General features: G+C 36.1%; 1 protein-coding gene across 2 annotated transcripts; it reads right to left on the minus strand.

The window, feature by feature from the left end:
• Positions 1-20826, minus strand: LOC149792853 (metallophosphoesterase MPPED2-like). Of its 2 annotated transcripts, XM_089966630.1 has the most exons (7): positions 20729-20823; positions 17577-17741; positions 13670-14029; positions 12557-12794; positions 12097-12212; positions 10475-10585; positions 1-3019 (listed from the first exon to the last, which is right to left on the minus strand). In XM_089966630.1, exons 3-7 carry the CDS (start codon positions 13947-13949, stop codon positions 2856-2858), a joined length of 909 nt encoding a protein of 302 aa, XP_089822756.1. In that variant the 5' UTR covers positions 13950-14029; positions 17577-17741; positions 20729-20823; the 3' UTR covers positions 1-2855. The 2 variants fall into 2 exon arrangements, with proteins under 2 accessions (XP_089822756.1, XP_089822755.1); XM_089966629.1 differs by lacking the exon at positions 17577-17741 and having other exon boundaries at positions 20729-20826.
• Between the last annotated feature and the right edge of the window lie 5290 nt (positions 20827-26116).

Genomic DNA, 26116 nt, shown 5'->3' on the forward strand with positions numbered 1-26116 from the left:
TTGTTTTAAAAATTTAAATACAGTTTATTTATTTGCTCATATGTTATCACATATCAACACAATATTGCATAATATACCTTGAAAAATATTCCAGTAATATAGCAATGTATAACATCATTCATAAGAGTTTCCTTAACCAATTTCACATTTTGTTCATATAAAACAATCATGTATAATATCACGTGAGTATCATACAATTTGAACATAATATCTTGTGATATATATGTGTGAGACAGAAAAAACACCAAAGTAGTTTCAATCTATGTGTGTGTGATACAGAAAAAAACACTAAAGTAATTTCAATCTATGTGTGTGATACAGAAAAAACACCAGTAGTTTCAATATATGTGTGTGTGATACAGAAAAAAACACCAAAGTAGTGTCATCTATGTGTGTGTGATACAGAAAAAACACCAAAGTAATGTCAATCTATGTGTGTGTGATACAGAAAAAACACCAAAGTAATGTCAATCTATGTGTGTGTAATACAGAAATAAAGACTAGGCATCTGACTCAAACACCAAATGTAAGAATGTAAGAATAAATGGATGTGTAATAAAACAATTAAGCTTATCACAGCTGGGCCATCACCAAATAAACTTGGACTGTGGTTCTTCCCATGGTTTTCCAGGGCTCTTCCTCCACCATTAATACTGGCCGCCATGTATAGCCTATCTTGTGCTGAAAAATGGCGTTAAACCCTAGAACAACAACATCAACCAAATGAACTTTCTCAAATAAGACTATTCTCTAACTACATCAGTGGATTAGAGTGCAACATTTTATCTCCCTGGTAGCCATTACAAATCCAACATGTAGAAATCCCTGCTATGTTTGTAGGTCATTAAGACTCTCTCCTTTAAAACTGGATAAATATCTGTACATTTATTTATAAATAGTCCAAAAATTGGTTATGGCCATTACTGTGCCAACTGTACTACCCATGACAAAACAGCCATTGCCATACCAACTGTACCATCCATGACAATATAGCCATGACTATATCGACTGTAAAACATTTGATAATATGTCAATGACTGTATTAACTGTATTACCCATGGCGAAAGAGCCACTGCCATACCAACTGTACCATCCATGACAATATGGCCATGACTGTATCAACTGTAAAACATTTGATAATATGTCAATGACTGTATTAACTGTACTACCCATGGCAAAACAGCCACTGCCATACCAACTCTACCATCCATGATAATACAGCCATTTCCATACCAACTGTACTACCCATGACAAAACAGCAATTTCCATACCAACTGTACTACCCATGACAATATGGTCATTGCCATACCAAGTGTAATACCCATGGCAATACAGCTTTTGCCATACTGACTGTACTACCAAAGACAATACAGCCATTATCATACCCAAATGTATTACCAATGACAATATGGTCATTGCCATATGAACTGTACTCTCCATGACAATAGTCATTGCTGTACTCACTGTACTACCCATGACAATATGACGAGGGTTGTACTGACTGTACTATCCATGATATGACCATGGTTGCACTGACTGTACTATCCATGACAATATGACCAGTGTTGTACTGACTACTTTTCATGACATGACCATAGTTGTATTAACTGTACTACCCATGACAATATCACCATGGCTGTTCTGACTGTACTACCCATGAAAATATCACCATGGTTATTCTGACTATACTACCAATGACAATATCACCATGGCTGTTCTGACTGTACTACCAATGACAATTTCACCATGGTTATTCTGACTATACTACCAATGACAATGTCACCATGGCTGTTCTGACTGTACTACCAATGACAATGTCACCATGGCTGTTCTGACTGTACTACCAATGACAATTTCACCATGGCTGTTCTGTCTGTACTACCCATGACAATATCACCATGGCTGTTCTGACTGTACTACCAATGACAATATCACCATGGCTGTTCTGACTTTACTATCATGACAATATCACCATGGCTGTTCTGACTGTACTACCAATGACAATATCACCATGGCTGTTCTGACTGTACTACCAATGACAATATCACCATGGCTCTATTGACTGTTCTATCTATGACAATACATCCATTGCAGTATGGACTGTAACTCCCATGATAATACATCCATTGCAGTACTGACTGTACTACCAATGACAATATCACCATGGCTATTCTGACTGTACTACCCATGACAATATCACGATGACTCTATTGACTGTACTACCCCTGATAATACATCCATTGCAGTACTGACTGTACTACCCATAAAACCTTGCACACAAGGCATCATACAATCATTCAAGTCACATCTTCAGTGCATTATCAACTGAACATATAAATTTGTCATCATGTGATAAAAATATTCTTATATGTGTTCATTTTGTAGGAAATTAGTGAAAAGTCTATTAAAGATTTTGGATGCTTCAAATAAAGGAGCACCAAAAAGTGTACGTTTCAAATAAAATGAGCACCTACTGGTGATATTTTGTGCCCTGTATGCACATTACAGAATGCCTACATCACATTACAGATTGCCCACATCACATTACAGAATGCCCACATCACATTACAGAATGCCTACATCACATTACAGATTGCCCACATCACAATACAGAATGCCCACATCACATTACAGAATGCCTACATCACATTACAGAATGCCCACATCACATTACAGAATGCCTACATCACATTACAGAATGCCCACATCACATTACAGAATGCCTACATCACATTACAGATCTGAATTCAACATTAAAAAGCATATGATCCTGTGATGCTGAAGCTGTTGTTGGTACTGCAGATATTGTTATTGGTACCATTAGATGATGTCAGTGGAGATGTTGAAATTATTTCTCATATCATTGACTTGAGCAGTTTTGTTTCAGTCAAGTCTGCCTTTGAAAATCCCTCTGGCACAGGAATGTCAAACACAACTGGAGGATTGGTGGGTTTGTATTTTACAGTACATGTAGAAGCATTGATAAAAGTTGTATAACCATCTGTTGTCATCCCATAACCTGGTAAAAAGGAAAAGGAAAAGGAATCACATATAACATTTAAATTTTGTATAATGATCTGTTGTCGTCCCATAACCTGGTAAAATGAGAAGAAAAGAATGTAAGACCCAAAATGATGGGGAGTATAACATTAATAAGATCCAAACTGGAATTTGCCAAAAAGAAGTTTTGAAATTAAATTTACCCTTAAAGATTAATCATGAAGGTTACTGCAAAATAATTATGTATTTTTAATACCTGAAAACCACATATTGATTGTTATTTTAACATATTTTATGAAAAACTACATTATTAACTGCCCCTCAGATAAATGCTGCAGTAAAATATAAGTGATTGTGACTGTGTCGAAAATTATTGACTAATGATACACATATAGTCAGTATAGTTATCGATAGAATGAGAGACAAATGAAAAATAATTCATTAAAACGAATCACAAATATAACATATATTCAAAAGCAGAAGTATAACCTTGGTATATTTTCAAACTTTTAAAATATACTAGAGATTATAAGGAAACACCATGTCAATATGACTTTCTGTTTAAAGTGAAGTAGTAAAAACAAGATTATAAGGAAACACCATGTCAATATGACTTTCTGTTTAAAGTGAAGTAGTAAAAACAAGATTATAAGGAAACACCATGTCAATATGACTTTCTGTTTAAAGTGAAGTAGTAAAAACAAGATTTTCTATATAGCCACCATGATGGCTATAGTCAGCTTGGCACTATTTTCTTTTATGACCAAGTAGTCTTTTGATGAAAACACCAGGTCAGCATGACCATCTATCTAAAATTAGGACTCAAAAGACTTTTAAAATGGCTGCCCTGTTGGCCATTTTGTATTACAGATTGGAATAATTTTCCTTTAGGTCCATTCAGATACCATGTGAAGTCTTTCATTGAATTTTCCAACAATATAAATTAACATGGACTGTTTGCTGAAATATTTCCAACCATATAAATTAACATGGACTGTTTGCTGAAATATTTCCAACCATATAAATTAACATGGACTGTTTGCTGAAATATTTCCAACAGTATAAATTAACACGGACTATTAGGTGAGAAGTTCCAAAGTTATAAGTCAACACCTGACTAATAATACTTTGATATTTCTCAGAAATGATGATCAAAATAAAAACAAAACACATGATGAGTCTGTTTTAACTTTCTATTTCTTATCTTCTTATTTAAAATTAATAAATTTTAATGCACATATACATATATTTATGTACCTATACTGTACCTGCCCACCTTATACTGACAGGGTAAGACAGTTTCTGATGTTTCAATGCAGTAACTGATTTCTCCACAGAGCGTACTATGTAGTTCCACCCCCCCTAAGGGAGATAACCCTTTATGTTTTTACTTTATACAAACAAGTGTAAAATAAGGCATCTTTATTGCTAAGTAGAGCACACTATCTTCCTCTGAATCTGTATCCTGATTCTTTTAGAGATATCGATTTATCTTTGAAAAGCAGAAAACAGGGGTTCAAGGATTTCATCGATGGATACATTCATGTGAAAACATGTTTTGGAGTGAGGGCAATGTCATATTAATCTCTGCAAATGCCACTGAAGAATGAAAAAGATTTAAAAACCCCATACGATCCATATGGACATAAAGCCGACAGAGATATCACTTGCAAACTGAACGTGTCAGGCAGGCAAGTTATATTTAATTTTTAAGCCAAACTTTGACAGATGCTCTTGTAATAGCATTGTGACTTCCAGGGATTACATAACATTATGTTAAGTAAATAAAAACATTGGTCAGTATTTGGAAATAAACATGTGTCATACAAATATCTCGACACTCAAATATCAGTGATTTGTGGAAATGCAGTAAAGGTTTCTAGGGGCAACAGGCAAAGGTATCAGTGAAATAATAAGTAGATAGGTATGTGTGTGTGTGTGTATATATATATATATATATGTATGTGTATATATATATATATATATATATATATACAGGGGGGAGAGGTTGGAGTTGAAATGATATTAGTGCTGTTTTCTTTGTCAATGAATGTGTAGACCAGATTTTCAAAGTATTTAAGTAATTTTATCTTTATTTCCTATTTTTGGTAGAGCTGCTTGATCCTGTACTGATGTATTGGGATTTATCCTAGCTCTGCAAGAGTGGAAGCTGATGAATTTTACTGATGTATTGGGGTATATCCTAGCTCTGCAAGAATGGAAGCTGACAAATTTTACTGATGTATTGGGGTATATCCTAGCTCTGCAAGAATGGAAGCTGACAAATTTTACTGATGTATTGGGGTATATCCTAGCTCTGCAAGACTGGAAGCTGACAAATTGTACTGATGTTCAAGCACTTTTACCCTGCACCTCACTTCCCAAACAGTGAAGAATAGTTAGAAAAGCACAAAAAGAACCAGTTGCTGTGCCACATATGACATTTATCAATCCAAAGCCAGAGACAAATAAAAGAGCATATGTAATACACTCACAGACAGTTTTGAATTAGAATAATGACTTCCTATTTATACATCAGTTGGAGAACATTTGCTTTACCTTCTAAAAATAAAGATACATAAATATATTTGTATTCTTTGTTATTTGTTTTTATTTTGTTGATTTCTGTTTTGTTTTTCATATACTTTTCTTCCATTTAATGTCATAAGCACATGATTAGGCTGCAATATGTTTGTGACAGAATTATTACTCAAGGGAGGCAATGCTGATTACTCAAGGGAGGCAATGCTGATTACTCAAGGGAGGCAATACTGATATATGTTTGGAATCATAGCTTATCCATGTGTTCTGTTTAGTTCCACAAAGCATAGCAAATTTTATTTGTTTAAAATGCTTTGTGTGAAACAAATTAGGTACTTAGGCTACATTTAATGACACTGGCCTGAAAATTTATTGAGTTACAGAGAGGATAAAATTTGTGATGCTGTGTGTAACAAACTCTTAACTTAAAGGTCATGTTTGACAAAGAAATATTGCTAAAATAGGATATTTATCAACTGCATGTAAATATAGCCAGTAGTTATCTTTGTACAAACATTTATTTGAGTTGATTTCCTATGGGTCTAACTATTCATGAAGCATTCTGCAAAGCTTAATCTGTCATATTTGTAAGCCTTCTGCAAAGCTTAATCTGTCATATTTGTAAGTTTGTTTTCGGCTTCAGAAAAGGCACAAACTTCATGCAGTTTTCTAATCATTCAGGATATTGGTCATCACTGTTACACAAACCATAGCTACACTTATTTACCATTTTTAAATCCGACTATCACATACAAAGTAAATGTTGATGAGTAACACAATGCAAAAGAAAGTGATCAATAAGTTGGTTTACTTAGCCAACTGACAGACCATGGCTTGTCTAAGGAAATCGCAGAGAGTGTAACCGTATGTAGAATGAATTTGATTGGCTAACAGCAGCTGTCAATCAAAGATAGCAAATAGGTCAACAGGACAAAATGCCCCATTATGTGTTAAAGTAATTAGAATAAACCAATTTGAAACTCATCATTGGAGTAAATATTTCTTTAATGCATTAGAACCTTGTACAACCAAATCTCTCAAACTAAATTTTTTTTATTAACCATAGTGATTGGCTAGTTCTAGCTAAAATGTTATCTGCCTGCAAAGGCATTAGTCAGACTAGAGTGCTTTGACCTTGAACATAGAGACTGGCATTAAATCCCATTAACCATCTGACCTTGAACATAGAGACTGGCACTAAATCCCATTAACCATCTGACCTTGAACACAGAGACTGGCATTAAATCCCATTAACCATCTGACCGTGAACATAGAGACTGGCATTAAATCCCATTAACCATCTGACAAATTTGCATTCTCCTCCAGTAATGTAACTGGATTAACGGCTTGGGTTGGTTTGCCCATTTTATGATTGACTTCGTAGTGTCAGAGACATATTTTACTCCAAAATTTGGTTTCTTCCTCAACTGCATTATGTAATCATAAAGTGTTAGAAGAGGTTAGAGACGATGGGAGTTACAACCACTTATCCAACAGTTGGCCCTTGCTTTGGTTTCCTAATGCATACAAAGGAAAGCATCTTTAAGACTCGTGTGAGACACGGGTTAATGGTAACCAGTTGCATACTGAGTGATCTGGAATGGTAGCCTGTTGCATACTAAGAGATATGTAATGGTAACCAGCTGCATACTGAGTGATCTGGGATGGTAACTAGTTGCATACTGAATGATATGGAATGGTAACTAGTTGCATACTGTGTGACATGGAATGGTATCCAGTTGCATACTGAGTGATCTGTAATGGTAGCCTGTTGCATACTGAGTGATCTGGAATGGTAACCAGCTGCATATTAGTGATCTGTAATGGTAACCTGTTGCATACTGAGTGATATGGAATGGTAACTAGTTGCATACTGAGTGATTTGGGATGGTAGTTTGTTGCATACTGAGTGATCTGGAATGGTAACCAGCTACATACTGAGTGATCTGGAATAGTAGCCTGTTGCATACTGGGTGATCTAGAATGGTAACTAGTTGCATACTGAATGATATTGTATGGTAACTAGTTGCATACTGTGTGATATGGAATGGTAAAAGATTGCATACTGAGTGATCTGTGATGGTAGCCTGTTGCATACTGGGTGATCTGGAATGGTAACCAGCTGCATACTGAGTGATCTGGAATGGTAGCCTGATGCATACTGGGTGATCTGGAATGGTAACTAGTTGCATACTGAGTGATCTGGAATGGTAACCAGCTGCATACTGAGTGATCTGGAATGGTAGCCTGTTGCATACTGGGTGATCTGGAATGGTAACTAGTTGCATACTGAGTGATCTGGAATGGTAACCAGCTGCATACTGAGTGATCTGGAATGGTAGCCTGTTGCATACTAAGTGATCTGGAATAGTAACTAGTTGCCTACTGAGTGATATGGAATGGTAACTAGTTGCATACTGAGTGATCTGGGATGGTAGCCTGTTGCATACTGAGTGATCTGGAATGGTAACCAGCTGCATACTGAGTGATCTGGAATGGTAACCAGCTGCATACTGAGTGATCTGGAATGGTAGCCTGTTGCATACTTAGTGATCTGGAATGGTAACCAGCTGCATACTGAGTGATCTGGGATGGTAGCCTGTTGCATACTAAGTTATCTAGAATGGTAGCCTATTGCATACTGAGTGATCTGGAATTTTAGCCTGTTGAATAGTTGGTGATTGGAATGGTAGGCTGTTGAATACTGAGTGATTTGGAATGGCAAACTATTGCACTGCTGACATAGATCTCACCAGGTTAAATTTAGTCTCCTGTAATAAAATGTCTCAGATAAAAAGATAAAAGCTGAAGAATCTCATCTCAAACCCCCATCAAAAAGATTGAATTTCTGGAAAACGTTGCACTGAATACTGTGCTGGTAGCATTGATTTCATGAGCCAATAGGAAATTCAGCTGGTCTTAAATCACTTCCAGGCAAAACTGATAACCCGATGATTCTAGAATGATCATCAAAGCAGAAATAACATCCATTATTTCTGTGAGTGCTAGGATGAAACAAATAATCTCCTCTTCAGGTCACCTCTGTACAATTCAAGTACTACTTCCATACCCTGATAGGGAGACACACTTGGGAAGAAGGGTCCAAACAAGATGGTGGTTTCAATACAAAGAACTGATTTCCCAAGAGCAGGGGCCATGTTCTTAGCAATAAATGTAAGGGCTGTTGTATGAAAAACTCAATCATTGTGGAATTGCAGACAGTTCAGGTCAACCACTATGACATGAACTTTGCTAATCATGAATAGAGTGACAATACAGCAGGTAATGTACAAAAGGCAAGTCAGAGAAGCTCTAGACAGTGGTTCAAAGGGTGCCTTTCTCAACCATTCAGTACACTCATTAGGTTCCCTTTCAGAAAAATGGTCATGGCCTTCACTTATAACTTGCTGAATTGTCTGCAGGATTGGGGATGTCATTGTTCTGGTCAATGTCCTCCCTTTCCGTGATGGATGAAATGTGTCTGAAATTGTGGAAAGGTAGCATATGATTGTGATCAGAATTAACCTATAATGAGAATACCATACAAGTGGTAACATTGCCTTTAGGGAGAAAAATGGTTCACTTCCTACACCACTGGATGAATATTCCTTTTCATCTCATAGGTTTTCTAAGTGGAGTGCCTTCTTTCAGAGTAATTCTTTACACCACTTCTAGAAAGAAATGTTTCTATCTAAGGAATGCAGTCAGCAGTTCTGAGTTTGGATTGAAAACCTGTATGTCAGGTTGTTTCAGTATGCATACAGAAGGCAGGATTTTTCTTTGAATCTCTGCTGTTAGATTCCACAGATCACTGATCCATATTTTCCATTCAGAGGGGGAGGGGGCCTACTATTCTGATGCAGACAGGTTTCTGGCTTGATCAATAAAATGTTTAAGTGGCATCCCCATATGCTTACCTCAGCGAATTCTGGGAAAACGGGTCAAAGAAAATATGAAGGTATGAATGAAAAATCACCCACTTCCTGGAAAGGGTTGAGAAATGATCTCTGTATTTCCAATCTGTACTTTGGTGCCTCAAATATGTTGGCTTAAAATGGCCTTGAGAACTAGAAAAGTACTTAGATGCTATTAGTAGCAAAGCTGATGTCAGCATTCTTGTTGCAATATTGTTTGCTCTTCTTATTAGACCTGGCCAACTACTTGCTCAACCAATTCTTATTCAAGGCCAACTACTTGCTCAACCAATTCTCTTCACAATAGTAAGAACAATCATAGCCAGTATGGTTTGAGCAAAACCTGAGCCAGAATATACAGGAAGAGTAATTATCTTCTTCCTTTCTGAATCTCTAAGACGCAAAAAAATTTAATTCTGCCAATCTTCTCTTTAATAAATGTAACAAATGAGAGCAAAACAATGGCATATATAGGTAAAATCAGCCAAGCAGTGATACGCATACAATGAAGTGAGTGCTGTGAATTAAGATATATGCTAGTGAAAAAAAGATCAAAAAATTCAACCATTAAGATAAACAGTAAGTACTATTAACCGAGGCATTTAAGATGATAATAACTGTTTATCAAATGATGAAATTAGACAAATGAAGTACATAATATTTGTCATGCTAGATCCAACTTTAGCATAAAAACAGATCAGGTAATCCTCCATGTGGTAAAAAAATTTCAAAAGAGAACTCACACTGGTGAAAGAGTACAACATGAACTAGAATTATGTCCCCTTGCAAAAGCATGCTTACCATATAACTGACTACTAAAAGAATGTAGTGCCAATCCCACTTAGCAAGGGGACACAATTCTAGTTTGACTTCGGTCTCTGCAATAGACCACATCTTAGCATTTATGTTGCTAAAACAAGCTAAAGACATCTTATTTCGCTTGAGGGAACTTGACTTGCAAGGAACTGGAGCGTATTATAATTGGTTAATGTACCTGGAGAAGATAACAGAATAATTACCTTCATGTACATGTCCAAATAAGTGGTACTTTGGATGTACTCTCTGCTGTATTGTAGAAAGAAGTTCTACACAGCCAGCACGCTGGTCATCAAAACACTTGTCCCCATGCCCTGAAAATACAAATTAGCAATGGAAATTGGGAATATACCATTTTTTACTGTTGCTATTATTCTCAATGTAGGGGCGCTGAGTGGTCTAAAGCACTTTCCATTATGGATCACTGCCATCTCACCTCTGTCTGCGTGGGTTCGAGTATCGGATTCGGCTAATGTCGGTATGTGAGAAAGTTTGCCAGTCGCTTCTTGTGGGTCTGTGGTTCTTTCTAGGGGTTTTCCCGGGTTCTTCCTCCACCATTAATACTGGCCACCATGTATAGCCTCTCGTGTGCTGAAAAATGGTGTTAAACCCTACAACAACAACAATTCTCAGTGTGACAACAGTAACAAGTTTGTTTTGGGCTGTTCCATTAAAATATACATGGGCCACATGGAAGGCTCTTTTAAAGTAAGGTACTCACACATAGATGCAATTTAGAATTTTCTTATCATTTAAATATGAACTCTGTGAAATCAAAGTACCCTGGCATATATTTTTTTAAAACTGCCTTCCATGGGTACCATAAATGGAACAGCCCTTAGCAACTCTACCCTCATAAATTTGATCCTCAGCACCAACAATGTATGTAAAGAAAAAAGTCCTTGCACTTCAAAAAGAAGCAGCTTTGTCCAGGTTCCTCCAATTCCAAAAGGTACTCTGTCCAAATGCGTGCATCCTGGGAACAACCTATATTTAGTGCTGCCTGCTTTGGTACAATTATTAAGGCTGAAAGTCATCACCTTTAGGTTCATGTCCTGGTAATTGTTTCAGCTGAGCATATTTAAGGCTGATGATCACCTGCCTTTTTCACCTGTAATTTGTAACTTAATTAAACCTTAAAGACAGGATTTGGAAACTGGTTGGTCTTGTTGGTCTTGCTGGTGAAATGAAAACAGACTGGATAATGAATGTAAATGGAATGCAGAATGAATGCAAAAGAAATGTTGAATGCATAATGAACAAAATGGAATGTGCAAATTAAATATGAAAAATACAAGGTGATGAATTATTGACATAAATGATTCAAAATATTAATGGATTTTATGCATGGATCTCAGCCTGTCACATTTGAAAGCCCTTCTGCACAATAATGCAGGATTTGATTCATTACATTAACACATAATTTTATACTATTTACAAACACTTACAAACCACAACATTGCTGTTAAGAACTGCAAATATATTTTGACACTTACTGCAACTGTTGTTATACTTTAACTTGAAAGTAAATTTAGTGTTGTCTTTTGAATTGTATGCATTTTCTATTAATTTAAAAGCATACTTTTCACATGGCAAGATAAAAAAAATAGTTATTGCCATTTAATACAATGCCTCAGTAACAACTAACCTTCATGATTTCCTGTGCTGTAAAACACCAAACTGCCATCTCATGTTCTCCATTCGGAATATGCATCACTGATAGCTCTTATTCAATACTCAAGAAATTGTTAAACAATTAATACCTGAAGAAAGTTTCCTAATACATATTACATTATTTCTAAATGGATTTTTACTAAACACATACCAATAGGAGGTCCATGTGTAATCAAAATGTCTGTGGACTCTGGAATCAAGTTCCATTTGTCCAGAAGTGGCTGGCCACGTTTCAAGTTGAACCCCCAATCACAGAATACTGGCTGCCTGTAAAAGAAAGAAATCCATACATTTATAGTATCTCATCTGAAATGAATGTAACTATCCCTCTGCCTGCAATCCCAATCTGACATTACCTTGACCTTTTACTTTCTATTTTTTATTCAAACAATCATTTGAAAATTTCTTGACTTCTGGTAAACTTAGGTGTAATCAGTCCAATTACCTCCCTTGATAAATGTTACAGAACTGGTCAACATTTAAACTGGAAGATTTTCATAAATATTACTCATGCGAAATTACAAGTCCTGAACGCATGCATTGTGAAAAATATAACATTGTCACAAATGAAATTTTCAAATGTTTTATCCTTTACCGAAACCAAGTCTCACCAAGGAGATCCCCAAATGTTTATTCCACATACACAGACTCCTGAGTCCTGCAAGTAGATACAGTTTGTCATTAGTTCCTTGACACCAGTAATGCCATACTCAGCAAGTTTTTCCTCCACTAAACTTCTTGTCCATCCAAAACCTGAGAGGTGTTGTCGACGATTCTTCACCAAGTCATAATCAAAACTCAAGTCATGGTTACCAGCAATGACTATCTTTAACTTGTGTGGGAGTGTACCTGAAAAAAAGTAAATCAACCCAGACTATTTGTGAGATTATACGTCACACACATAGAAGAACAATTTTTGCTATCCTTTCAGAATTTTTTTTTAAGAACTTAAAATGTAGTATGGTGCTTTAGAAGTTTTTAACCTAACCTGAAAATCATGCAAACCAAATCATTTTTAATCTTGAATACTGAATCAAAACATTAGTATTGCCATATTTCTTGTAATTACACAATATATCAAATGATATATCTTTATACTTCTCAATTTTTCATACATGAATTCATAGAACCAATGCTGTGAGGAATGGTACCCTTATATCATATCCATTCATGAACTTTGTGTGTATGCATGGTGTAGTGTTCTCAGTTATTTTTGTTTACTTTTGTGAGAAATGGAAGTAAAATGTGTGATCTAGTGTTTTTTTTAGATCCAAGTCTTCAATTTGCATTAAACATCTCATTCATGTGCCTGTTCAAAGTACATGTATCTTTACTAGCTTTATTCCATGGTTTCATCCTGTTACATGTATCTTCACAAGCTTTATTCCATGGTTTCATCCAGTTACATGTATCTTCACTAGCTTTATTCCATTGTTTCATCCTTTTACATGTATCTTTACTAGCTTTATTCCATGGTTTCATCATGTTACATATATCAGCATGTACAAAATTTAGTTTTTATGGGTATTCAAATAAGTTCAAAAACATCTGAAAAGGAAAGACACAAAATAATATATGTACTTAGTGACAAAAGTTCCTGTCACTTTCCTAATTTCCCTATCTTAAAGTAACCCTGAAAAATGCAGACACTACAATGTGAGCTTTTAAAGGTCGTAAACAGTTGGTATTAAGACAGCCGTAATAATTCATTTGATGGAATATACCTAAAAATTCATTATAGGACTTTACTTCACTTGGTAGGCCAATATTTGTAAAATCTCCAGCATGAAGTAGTACATCTCCATCTGGAATTTTAATTTGTCCTTTCTCAATTCTTGAATGTGTGTCAGATAAACACACAAATCGGATATGGTCTGCTGAAATGGGAGTAGACGGATCCATAGGTGCAACTTTTTCCACCTTCTGATGCACTCGAAGTTTTTGCCAAGCCTGTGTGGGTTGGTTAGTCTCGGGATGCACCTGAATAACTCTATCTGATGACATTTTCTCCTTCTATTTGAAGATTTGAAATAAAACTTCAATACTGCAAGCTGAGACTGGCTGGTAGACTGATCAAGTATTGTCTGAAAAATAAATTTGTTTGGACTGAAATCATATGAGGAACAAAATAATATCACAAGGTACAGATATATTTAAACATTACAAAATGATTGCAATATCGAGATTTGAACATTTATTTACTAAATGTGTGATCTTTACTCACAGAGTCATTCACCTTGATTTTTGGTGACAGATCAAGACCCAAACCTATTCTCCTTTCCCCAAGGAGGGTGGTAGTCATACAATTCAAGACAATAGTTCCAATAACTATGATACTCTTACCCCAATTTCCATCTTAACTATTAGGGTTGATGTCTTACATTATTAAACAAGAGTGGGGTTATGGTATCAACCTCATTAATTTATGTCTTACATTATAAAACAAGAGTGGGGTTATGGCATCAACCTCATTAATTGATGTCTTACATTATAAAAAAAAGAGTGGGGTTATGGCATCAACCTCATTAACTGATGTCTTACATTATAAAACAAGAGTGGGGTTATGGTATCAACCTCATTAATTGATGTCTTACATTATTAAACAAGAGTGGGGTTATGGTGTCAACCTCATTAATTGATGTCTTAATAAAACAAGAGTGGGGTTATGGCATCAACCTCATTAATTGATGTCTTACATTATAAAACAAGAGTGGGGTTATGGCATCAACCTCATTAACTGATGTCTTACATTATAAAACAACAGTGGGGTTATGGCATCAACCTCATTAATTGATGTCTTACATTATAAAACAAGAGTGGGGTTATGGCATCAATCTCATTAATTGATGTCTTACATTATAAAACAAAAGTGGGGTTATGGCATCAACCTCATTATCTGATGTCAGATTATAAAACAAGAGTGGGGTTATGGTATCAACCTCATTAATTGATGTCTTACATTATTAAACAAGAGTGGGGTTATGGTATCAACCTCATAAATTGATGTCTTAATAAAACAAGGGTCGGGTTATGGTATCAACCTCATTAATTGATGTCATACATTATAAAACAAGAGTGGGGTTATGGCATCAACCTCATTAACTGATGTCTTACATTATAAAACAAGAGTGGGGTTATGGCATCAACCTCATTAATTGATGTCTTACATTATAAAACAAGAGTGGAGTTATGGCATCAACCTCATTAATTGATGTCTTACATTATAAAACAAGAGTGGGGTTATGGCATCAACCTCATTAACTGATGTCTTGCATTATTAAACAAGAGTGGGGTTATGGTATCAACCTCATTAATTGATGTCTTAAAAAAACAAGAGTGGGGTTATGGTATCAACCTCATTAATTGATGTCTTACATTATAAAACAAGAGTGGGGTTATGGCATCAACCTCATTAATTGATGTCTTACATTATAAAACAAGAGTGGGGTTATGGCATCAACCTCATTATTCAGTTTTGTATATATCCTTTTCTTTTTTGTTATTGCATAATTAAAATAAAAGTTCAGCATATATCTCACTATTGTTTGGGTTACCTGTAAATATGCATTTAGGAACATTTGGTAACCCCTTCCTCTGAGCTTGTTAGTTCCCTCAAAGGCCTTGCAACAAAATATCTGCTTTTATCTGCATTTACTAATATGTCAGGAAAATCAAAAAGAAACCAAAAGAACTTGAAAAAAACAATCAAGAAGTCATTTCCTCAGCTTGTATCATTTTCCAATATAAGAAATATTTTATAAGAAATCAGAAATCAGTAAATTCAAGAATCTAAAACCAAAGCTAAGTTTAATATGACATTCATAATGTTCCTTTCACATATGCACAGCTGTTGTAAGCCCCAGTGTAGATGCATTTTTCTGTTTTTCTAGCCAATAAATCAAAATATTTGTAATTAGAAAAATTATAATTATATGAATTTTCTTTAAAATAGAATCTCAAATCGACCTGATATAGCATCTTAATGCAAATGGCCTGAAAAATGTAAAATTTTCTTTTACTCAAATTCCATTAAGTCTGAGTCTGATTCCATGCATTTTTTTAGTATTATTTTGTATACAATCTTAAAATTGCTGTATTTTAAATTAACCAAAGTATTTATTGAATTATTGAATGTAAAGCAATGTTTCCCTCCAGGTCCCAATGTCAACTGTTGTCCAAATGCTCTACTAACGTCTTCACTACTCACTGGGTTAGGGTTAGTTGGCAGAATCAATCTTCATTAGCATCGGAAGTGTCTTATTTTCAAAAGTCAGTGCTCAAAGAAATATTTTCTGAGACACAGGTCCAGGGCAAATGGCTTGGGAAAAAATCCACTATCCAGACAAGGTCATATTTTTTGTTAAAACTATTATTTTGACACAGCCACCCTCTCTTGAAAAATTAAATGGTAAGTTCTTTATACATGCAAGATTGTTTAAGTGACTGGACCTACATTCAGATTCCACTGATGATGTGTTTACAACTAATGGATTTCCAATGATTTCACAATTTCTGCATGCTCAGATGGTAAATTGTGAATAATTGTGGAATACATATCTGATCTTGCAATTTCAAACTGTATGCCTTCAGATCTGTACATTTTCAAACTGTATGCCTTCAGATCTGTACATTTTCAAACTGTATGCCTTCAGATCTGTGCAATTTCATTATCATCTATAATGAAGATTATTTAAGGTGAGTAATTTTATTTTCTGTACTCCATGTCTCTGAATCGTGCTTGATAAAAGACAGAAAGTTAGAGAGGCACTGACCTTTTTTAATATCAAGCAGTATAAATGGTAGCTATAAGTTTTATATTTCAAACTCAAATTCATAGCTCAAGCTTGCAGGTACATGCCCACAAAGTTTATCCTTTGCTTCCTGTCTTGCAAACTATCCCATACTGTCTGCTACACTTCCAGTTTACTTTGGAATGAGTATGAGTTTTGGGCATTCAAAATCAGTAAAGCATTTAAATGGGTGTGGAATGTTCTTTATGGTGGTGTAAGTTCTGAGTGACCATATGCCTTGGTATAGAAAAATTAAAATTAAATGGAGTCATCACAAGGACAGATTGTGACCTGCAAGAGTTAGTTCCCTTGTGTTAATTAGGGAGGGTGTTATCATTAGTTTCCCCCTGAATCAAGTGCTTGTGATATGGGGCACGAAAATTATGAGTATCCATCACTGGGCTGGTGGTCCAGCTTATAACAATATAACATAAATAATGTATATGCATTATATTGCTACAAGTTGACCCCTAGCCCTCTAACCTATCATTGACCAATAGTCTTAATTTCCTTTGTATAAGAGCCCCTGTGATATGGGGCACGTAACATAAAGCTGAGAAAACAAGACAGAATGACACCAAGAAGAGCTGCTATAGTTTGTTCTGCATACTGACATAACATCGTGAATTTCTCCTAATACTAGGTTCCAGTACAGAGCAAAATAAATAATAAAAAATAAAAGAAAGCTTCTTATGTGGTTTGAACCCATGCCGACAAGCTTTGAAATGTTTATTTGTGTCATCTTTACCGTTGTCTTAAATAACACAATACTATTACATACATGAAATATTCATCTAGTCTTTATTGCTTAATGTTGTTAATATTAACCATCTTTACATACTTTCAGTCTAAAGACATGGTGTTTTGCTTCATGTGTATCTGGCAATAGCAGAATGGAAAATCTCCAATTCCAAGGTGGAAAAATGCTTCATATCAAAATGCTTCTCCAAATGGAAAGATGCAACGACAAAGTTCAAGAAACAGCACACAGAATGCCATGAGGAAGCTGCAAAGAAACACATAATGATGACTCCTAAAACAAAAGATAATGAAGAGACCTTATCATCGAGAAGAACAGATAGCAGCTTCTCACAATCCTGAGAAAAGTTTGATTTCTTGAGCGCCAAGGAATGGCACTGTGAAGTCATGACCAAAGTGACAGTAATTTCATTTAGATGGTCAAATTGCAAGGCAAACAAGAAGTGGATGGAAAAGAAAACTGACAAATTTACATCATTGGACATACAAACTGAGATACAATGAAGTTCTCACAAATATAAGAAATGGTTGCTTCTTAACTATCATGGCAGAGAGGCTATGGACAGCATGGACATATGTGCTATCACAAATGGCTCTGTGAAAGCGAAAGAAACATGCAAAGCATTATTTGGGAAGTTATGAATCAGAAGTCAAGTGCTAATGTACCTGTATTCTACTTAATTTTGTGTGACTAAAGTGAAAAAAGTTACAAAAAGCTGCTAAAAATTACCAAAAATTAATTTAAGCTAAGACAAGAAAAGTTGCCTTGAATTGATTATTTAAGCTTTTTTGTTCCCCAAAGCTATATCTAAAATTACATTAACTGTTAGCCATACGAAAGATGATATATACTATATCTAAACTTACATTAACTGTTAGTAATAGCAAAAGGTTTTCATTTGCATCAGTATAAATATATTTTTTGAAACTGCTAAATTATAAACACTTGATTTTGGCTTTGAAAAATATTGTAAAAATCAGGTGTGAAAAGTGGTTCTAAAATCTTTTTTTTTTGTTGCGATTTCTTTCAAAATGGCATACTTATTTTAAACTGAAACATGAGTGATTTATTTTTGTTTCGGTTTTAAATTTTCTTTTTTCTTTGGATGTTGTTATTAATGAAATTGATGTTCTAGTTTGACTTTTTTTTATGAGTGTCCTTGCACCATATTTTGTTGATATTTTGTCTCAATACTAGCTAAAATTCATCTGAGTATCATGTGACGATAGTTGGCACCTTGTGTGGCCATATAACTTTATACAGACAGAACTATAAAGTTTGTATTTTGCACTTTGTGTATTTGATGGTATTCTAGACCTTTATGCCCGCTTTCTTCAAATTTTGACCTATAGAAGGAGCTCTGGTTGCAGTTTTTCTGCCATCCATTGAGTAAATCATATCTGGATGGTCTTTACTGCAGTCAGTGAGAAATCTTTTTATCTTCTGTCATTCTGACCCAGTGATCAGTGTTGACAAGGTGATGGAAATATATTTCACTGAGGTGATAATTGCCCATGTTTCTCAGGTAATGACATCTCTCTCCCTGCTCATTGGTCACTAATAGCTGAAGCAGTCTGACAAACTTTGGTAATTCAGTTAGCTTCATTTTTTGGACAATTTTAGGATATGATTTGCACTCTTGGATATGTTGTTTGCCCCATGTGCTTGTAATTTTGAAGTTTTTTTTTTGACCTGGTTAATGACGTGCTCTTTGAGCAATGGATACAGTCTTGAGTCAAAGTATGTATGGAACTTTCTTTCGATAGTACGCAAGTATTTGTCTTTCATGGTGAGTGTCAACATCTGATTTTAATTCAAGACCATTTGAGCCAAACACTATCAAGCACTTCCTGGAAATCTTTTAACAGAAACCCAGCTATATCTTACATATGTCTGTTTGCGCTCTGCTTTAGATGGCAAGTACAAAGAACATGTGTACTACCAGGCAAACAGCACTTTACAGCGGTACTGAATGCCAGTTCCTCATCTGTGCCCATTGTCATTAACTTGATCTGGTCGTCTGCCAAGTTGTCAGCGACGTCATGGAGGAATGCAGAATAGGCCTTGGTGCTGGAGTTGGTATGGATGAAAGTTGGGCCGAACATAATCAGATGGTCATCTGCAGATGACTTTTAACAGGCAGGTCTTTGAATACTGTCAGAGTCACATGAGAATCACAGTCACAGGTCTTGTCCATTCCAAGAACGCTACTGCCTTCAATAGAGCATAATCTCATAATGCCTGTGATCTGTTGTTTGTTGTAAAGAGTCACAACTGGGTGTTGTAAGCCATTCATATGTTTCACAGATAGGACAAATTTGTTTGCTTTGGTCATTTCTTCCAAAAAAACAATCTGGTCGGCGATGTTCACTGATTTGGATGGGCTACACTTTGTTCTTGCTATGTTTAATATTTCGGAGTTGTTTTCTTACTTTTTGTTTGCTGGTAATTGTCATTTGTTTCAAACTTTACCATTCTCTATAGTTCCTTCACCCCTTTGTGCTTTAGTTCGTTTGCTAATCTTACTCAAACAGAAGGCTTTGTTCTAATGTGGGTAACATTTTTTATAAAATATAATTTAATATGTGAAACAGAAGTATTAACTGAAACTGAAATCAAAGTCAAAGTCAAAGCCTTTGAAGGTAATTTTTCATAACTTGTAGCATTATTTTTGTAGCTTTTCGCAACTTTTCGCATTTTTAGTCATACCGTATTTAATAAAATTTTAAATCATTATTTTTATTATAAAATGTATAGCTTTATGAAATAAAGAAAAAGAACTAAGTTTTCATTTCAGTATGAACATAATTCTTTAGAAAACTCCAATTCCTATGTTTATTATAAACAAATCACAGGGGTAGACAATCGGACCCCCTGCAGGAGGGGGTTTCCCTCCTGCACCCACTCCCACCCGTCGCCACCCAATCTAAAAACTGCTCCGTCTCCCCATTTTGCGGAACTATAAATCGTCAAAAAAATCAAACTTATGCCCTTTTCAAAATTAGTAAGTTGAACTATACTTTCTGAGACTATTCTTTTTGTAAATGTTCACGCTTCACACTGCGTCAGTGTCGAGACTTTTCAAATGTTGCGCAACGTTGTCATGTATATTATGAAAACTTCCTGGAAAGTTGAATCAACATAGTTGGAAATCCAAAGCTAACTATGCGGAACCAACAAGCTAAACACAAGCAAAATCAGCCTATCATTTCACGCTAAATATCACAACTAACCATACGAAATATCTCTCCTGTTATAACTTAAGCTCCTTTACAGAAACGCTCGTTTATCACTTTGACGGTCTTATCATGCATCCGCTTTTGTTTTTTTTTATTACACGGTTGTACGAAAAATCCGGTCCGGAATAAAAACATAGAAGCGCAATAGGACAAAATAATAATAATAATAATAATAATGAGGACTTTGTATAGCGCCTAATCTTTAGAAGCTCTAAGCGCTTTACAACAATAGACAACACCTATAAGATTTATTAAAAAAAAACAACATATAATGATATGATTACAAAAACAAACACCGTAAAATTAGAAAACATAAAAAAACATGCTGAGAATATTTAAGGTAGGAAACATTATTAGGTCTTTAAGTTTGTTTTTGCAAGCGAAATAATTGAGTTTTTAGAGCATTCTTGAATAAGATCACTGTGTCTTTGTGTCTAAGTTCAGTGGGCAATTCATTCCACGTTGGTGGGCCATGGTATGCACAAGAACGCTGTCCATATGACCTTGTTTTCATAGTGGGAATAATGAGTATAAGATTGTCAGAAGAGGAGCGTAAGTATCTTGCTGGTGTGTACACATGGGTGAGGTCGGATAGGTATGTTGGACTAGAGTCTGACAGTGAAACGTAGCACAGAGAACAAATTTTGTGTTTGATTCTGGATCGAATGGATAGCCAGTGTAGGGTACAGAGCAGCGGGGAGGCGTGCTCTGATCGTTGTACTCTAGGTATGATCCAAGCAGCAGTGTTTTGAACTTTTTGAAGTTTCTGGAGTAGATACTGAGATGAACCAGACAGAACTGAGTCACAATAGTCCAGTCTTGAAAGTATTAATGAACACAAGTGTTTCAGTGGCATCAACTGAAAGATATTTGCGAATTGAGCTGATTTGTCTCAGCTCAAGATATGCAGCCTTGCATATGTTCATGACATGTTGATGCAATGTGAAAGTACTGCCCAGAGTAACACCTAGGTTTCGTACTGATTGTGTGAATTTAATGTTGGCGTTGCTGATATTTATTGTTTGAGGTAAAGGATGTGAATGAGAAAGTCTTTGTGTTGTGATCAGGATGGCCTCAGTTTTATCATCATTCGTCTGCAGCTTGTTACATGTCATCCATGATTTCACATCAGAAATGCACCTCTCTACACCTTGGATGGTAGTATCAACTTCAGAAGGGTGGCTAGATTTGTATATTTGGGTGTCATCAGTGTACAATTGGTGAGACACTGGACGATAATATATGACACTTGAGAGCGAATGAGTGTACAGAATGAAGAGAACAGGTCCAAGAACAGACCCTTGTGGAACACCATAACATAGATTAGCTGGGCTGGAGTATATTCCATTTGCAGATACAATTTGTGTCCTGTTGACCAAGTAGGACTTGAACCACAGTGAGGCTTTGTCATGAATGCCACAGACATGCTGGAGAGTAGTTTCAATAATGTGGCAAGGGCGATATGCAGATTGTACATTGCTAAAAAGACTGTTTGCATTTAGATGAGATACACACTGGGATAGAACAACCTTTTCTGAGATTTTTTATATAAATGGGAGATTAGAAACGGTGCGGTAGTTCTTTAAATCGTTATGGTCTAGTGTTGGTTTCTTCAGCAGAGGCTTTACAATGGCACTTTTGAAAAATGATGGGAAATCCCCGGATGAGAGAGAGGTATTAATAACATCAGTTAGTGAATGCAATACTGGTTCTAAGCACTCAAGCAGCAGTGATGTTGGAATTGGATCAAGTTCATGTGACTTTGGTGCACTCTTCATCAGGATTGTACGTACGAAATCCATAGAGACAGGTTCAAATGCTGCTAATGGTTGCCGCTCAAATGCTGTATCCCAACTGAATGGTGACGACGGGTCAAATGAAATTGTGGTGTCAAGCTTATCTTTAATGGTTTGTACTTTGTCACGGAAGAAATGTGCAAACATGTCCGGAAGGTCGACTGGAGGGAAGGTAGTTGGAAGTGGTGTAGATTTGTTCCTTGACATTAGCTTGTTAGTAATCTCGAAGAGCTTGTGGCAGCTGGAACTTTCCATGATCTTAGTAGTGTAGTGGGCTGATTTCGCTGCATGGACTATATTTGTGACATTCTTCTTAGCGGCTTCATAGATTTGCCTATGAATAGTGAGTCTGGTGGAAAGCCAAAGCATTTCAGCTTTACGGCGGTCTGTTTTTAACGTTAATCATTGTCAAGAGACTGCCTTTGAGTAGAATGCTTAGAACCTTTGGAATGTAAAGTCTGGCTAAGGACTATTTTACAGACTTTTTCAATACAGAAGCTAAACAACACGTTATTCTTGATACCACGACCCTGATGCTATGCATACAGAACAACGAGAAACATTTTACGTTGGCACAAAACTGACTCGCCAGAGTTTTATAACTTTCTGAGGAAATGTTCAAATATTGTCAGTCTGATATGAACATATTACTACGTTGTTGCTGAAAAAAAGGCTAGTTATTTCTGGATCATGGACGTATCGATCCCTTGAAGGAAGCTTTTACTATTGCCAAATCGTGTGGATTAGTCAATGAAAAACGTTCATGCCTATTAAGGAACTAATACCATCTTAATCCTATTAGTACCAACAAGAAATCCGTGTCATTTACATGTCGCCTTTTTCAAATTTGGGTGTTTAATAAACTTTTTTTTTTTAAAAATCATTCACTTCTTTTCATTTTAACAGTATTTAACATGACTTTATTTCAGTTTCATCCTCCTTCCAAATTGATGCATACACTACGCGACATCCATCGCGAAATGCACAAGAACGTTCACGATTGTTTGGATCTAGTCTCAAGGAAGTGTTACGATGGTTTTCTTGAACAGCACGCCTGCGACTTCAACCCATCATTAACATACCACATCAAACAACATTTATTCGAAAAACACAAAGTAGCTTTGTTACAACTGGTTGATTTAAGGGTCAAGACGCAAACCATATACAAATCATTTTGAAGCATGGTGGACGTGAATCTTTAGGAGGTGGCATTATTCGTTCATTTTTAAATGGTGCCCTATTGCTGCGAGACAAAAAGAAGGGAATTGGTGGTTCATACTCTGGCGGAGAAAAGAAAAACCTCTAGAAACTTTCCAAGAAAAAACAAAAGTCTCTCCTGCAAGAAAGAGAGGTAGTGCCGGTAGAACGCGCACGTACTCAAGATAACCTCGCACAGTGATGATTTTTCCTACCACTTCGTCTTCTACCCCATTCACGATGATGCTTACCAAACCTGATTTAAGACCAGTGTTTCCCATTTTGATAAAAAAATAAAAATAAAAACGTAAAAAACATTTCTGAAGGAACTTCTCCTTTTCAGGCGACAACAACGGCTTCGTCAATTGCTCTAGCTACCGATCCATGTAGCCTCTCCTAAAAGTAAAATTATAAGACAGAATGAGAGTGTTACAAAATTTACTGGATTTATCCAAGCAGGAACTGGCAAAATGTATTGCGTTGAAATACCAGTAGGGCCTGGAGTCTAACTGATACAACGTGTTGATAATCACTGAAGACATATTCATTTACAAACAGGAAGAAGTAATGGATAAGATTCACTTCAGTTTTCTCCTCATAAAACAAAGATGTCAGCAGGAAGTTCACCCCATCGTCATCGACCACAGCCAAAGTAACTTTCCTCTTAAAAAGGGAGAGCCCTACTTGTTTATTTAAACATTGGGATGTTTTATCAGTACTGGCCAAAGTCAATCCTCCTTTGCTGAAACACACCACTAGAAAAGGATTTTGAAGGGTATGACGCCTTTGACAACGATACGGAAACTGCGATTAGAACTACATCGTCACTTTCTTCGAAGAATGTTGCAAAATGTAAAGTCCGTCAATCAAAAGGAAAAAATTCTCGTTCAAAAAAGAAGACTTAAGTACGTGCTAATATAACCCTCACTAAAAATAGCTGCTCCTTTCTTAGGATCGATTGAAGGACCGACGTAAGAAGTGATGATACCTAATTTACCTCATAATCCTAATCTCGTGGAGACGACACACGTACAACAAGAATTACAATTATTGATGGATGGAATAGATTTGTCAAGAATCGCAACGGTACGGATGATCATTACAACGCTTGAAGTGTTTCCCCAGAAGGCTTCAGACGAAAAAACTACACCTTCTCTTAGAGTAGGGGTCTCCAAACTACGGCCCGCGGGCCGGATGCGGCCCGCGAGGCCCTCACATGCGGCCCGTGGAGACCTTTTTGTCTACGGAAAAAAATTACGGAAATTTACGTGTATCCTGCCAAGATCAGCCGCCGCTTACGTGGACGTTATGTTTTTACTGAATTAAAATAGAGGCGCGCAGTAGTGCGTTATGTTTTCCAACCGATCACTACATTGCAAAACCTTATTCGCTGCTTAGTTTTTCTACTTCCGTTCACAGTCAATGAGATGATATAACGCCATCTAGTGGCGGAGTTTTTAAATGGTTTGCTGCTTGTTCAAGACTTGATTATTTTGATCACAGTTTGCCAGTTGCGGTTGACTGCTGCGATGAGGAGGTGTTGGTGTCAGTTAGCGTCTGATTGCGAATATTCTGAAGAGGAAACATTAAAAGCAACAATCTCTCTACCATAAGTGGATATATTTGCACACTATATTCAGGTAAGTTTAACTTAAGAAATCATAAGAATTTTTAAAAATTGTTTCGGGTCATTTGCAGCTATAATTGCGACGAAATTAGTTCGCATAATCAGGTTTTTTGAGCGATATTGTGTGCAAGATACTTTCAGTTTCACTATTTATTCATGTTGAATTCACTTTATTTTAGTGCCCAGCGATGGCCGAGAAGAGGAAAAGAAAAATAGACGATGAGTGTCGGCAATTTCAAGAAGAATGGAGTTTGAAATACTTCTTCATCAAATCCGGCGAGAAAGCATTGTGTGTGATTTGCAACGAAACCGTGGCTGTGATGAAAGAATACAACCTCATTGTGTGTGATTTGCAACGAAACCGTGGCTGTGATGAAAGAATACAACCTCATTGTGTGTGATTTGCAACGAAACCGTGGCTGTGATGAAAGAATACAACCTGCGCCGTCATCATCAAAGCAAACATCAGGAGAAATATGCACAGTTGGAGGGTAAAGTCCGTGCCGAAAAATTTTCTAAATTACAAAATCAACTCACATCTCAGAGGACATTGTTCAGTAAATCCTCAAATGAAAATGAATCCTTAACTAAGGCCAGTTATAAAGTTGCCTACGTCCTGGCTAAAAGTGGCAAACCGTTTACAGATGGTGAAGTAGTGAAGGAATGTTTGTTGAGGTGGCTGAGGAACTTTGCCCAGAAAAGTCAAAACAATTTGAAAGTGTAGCTTTGGATGCAAATACCATTGCCCGCCGTGTTGCAGAC

The sequence above is a fragment of the Sinohyriopsis cumingii genome, chromosome 8, assembly GCF_028554795.1.
Source record: "Sinohyriopsis cumingii isolate HCF-2022 chromosome 8, ASM2855479v2, whole genome shotgun sequence".
Classification (NCBI taxonomy): Eukaryota; Metazoa; Mollusca; class Bivalvia; order Unionida; family Unionidae; genus Sinohyriopsis; species Sinohyriopsis cumingii.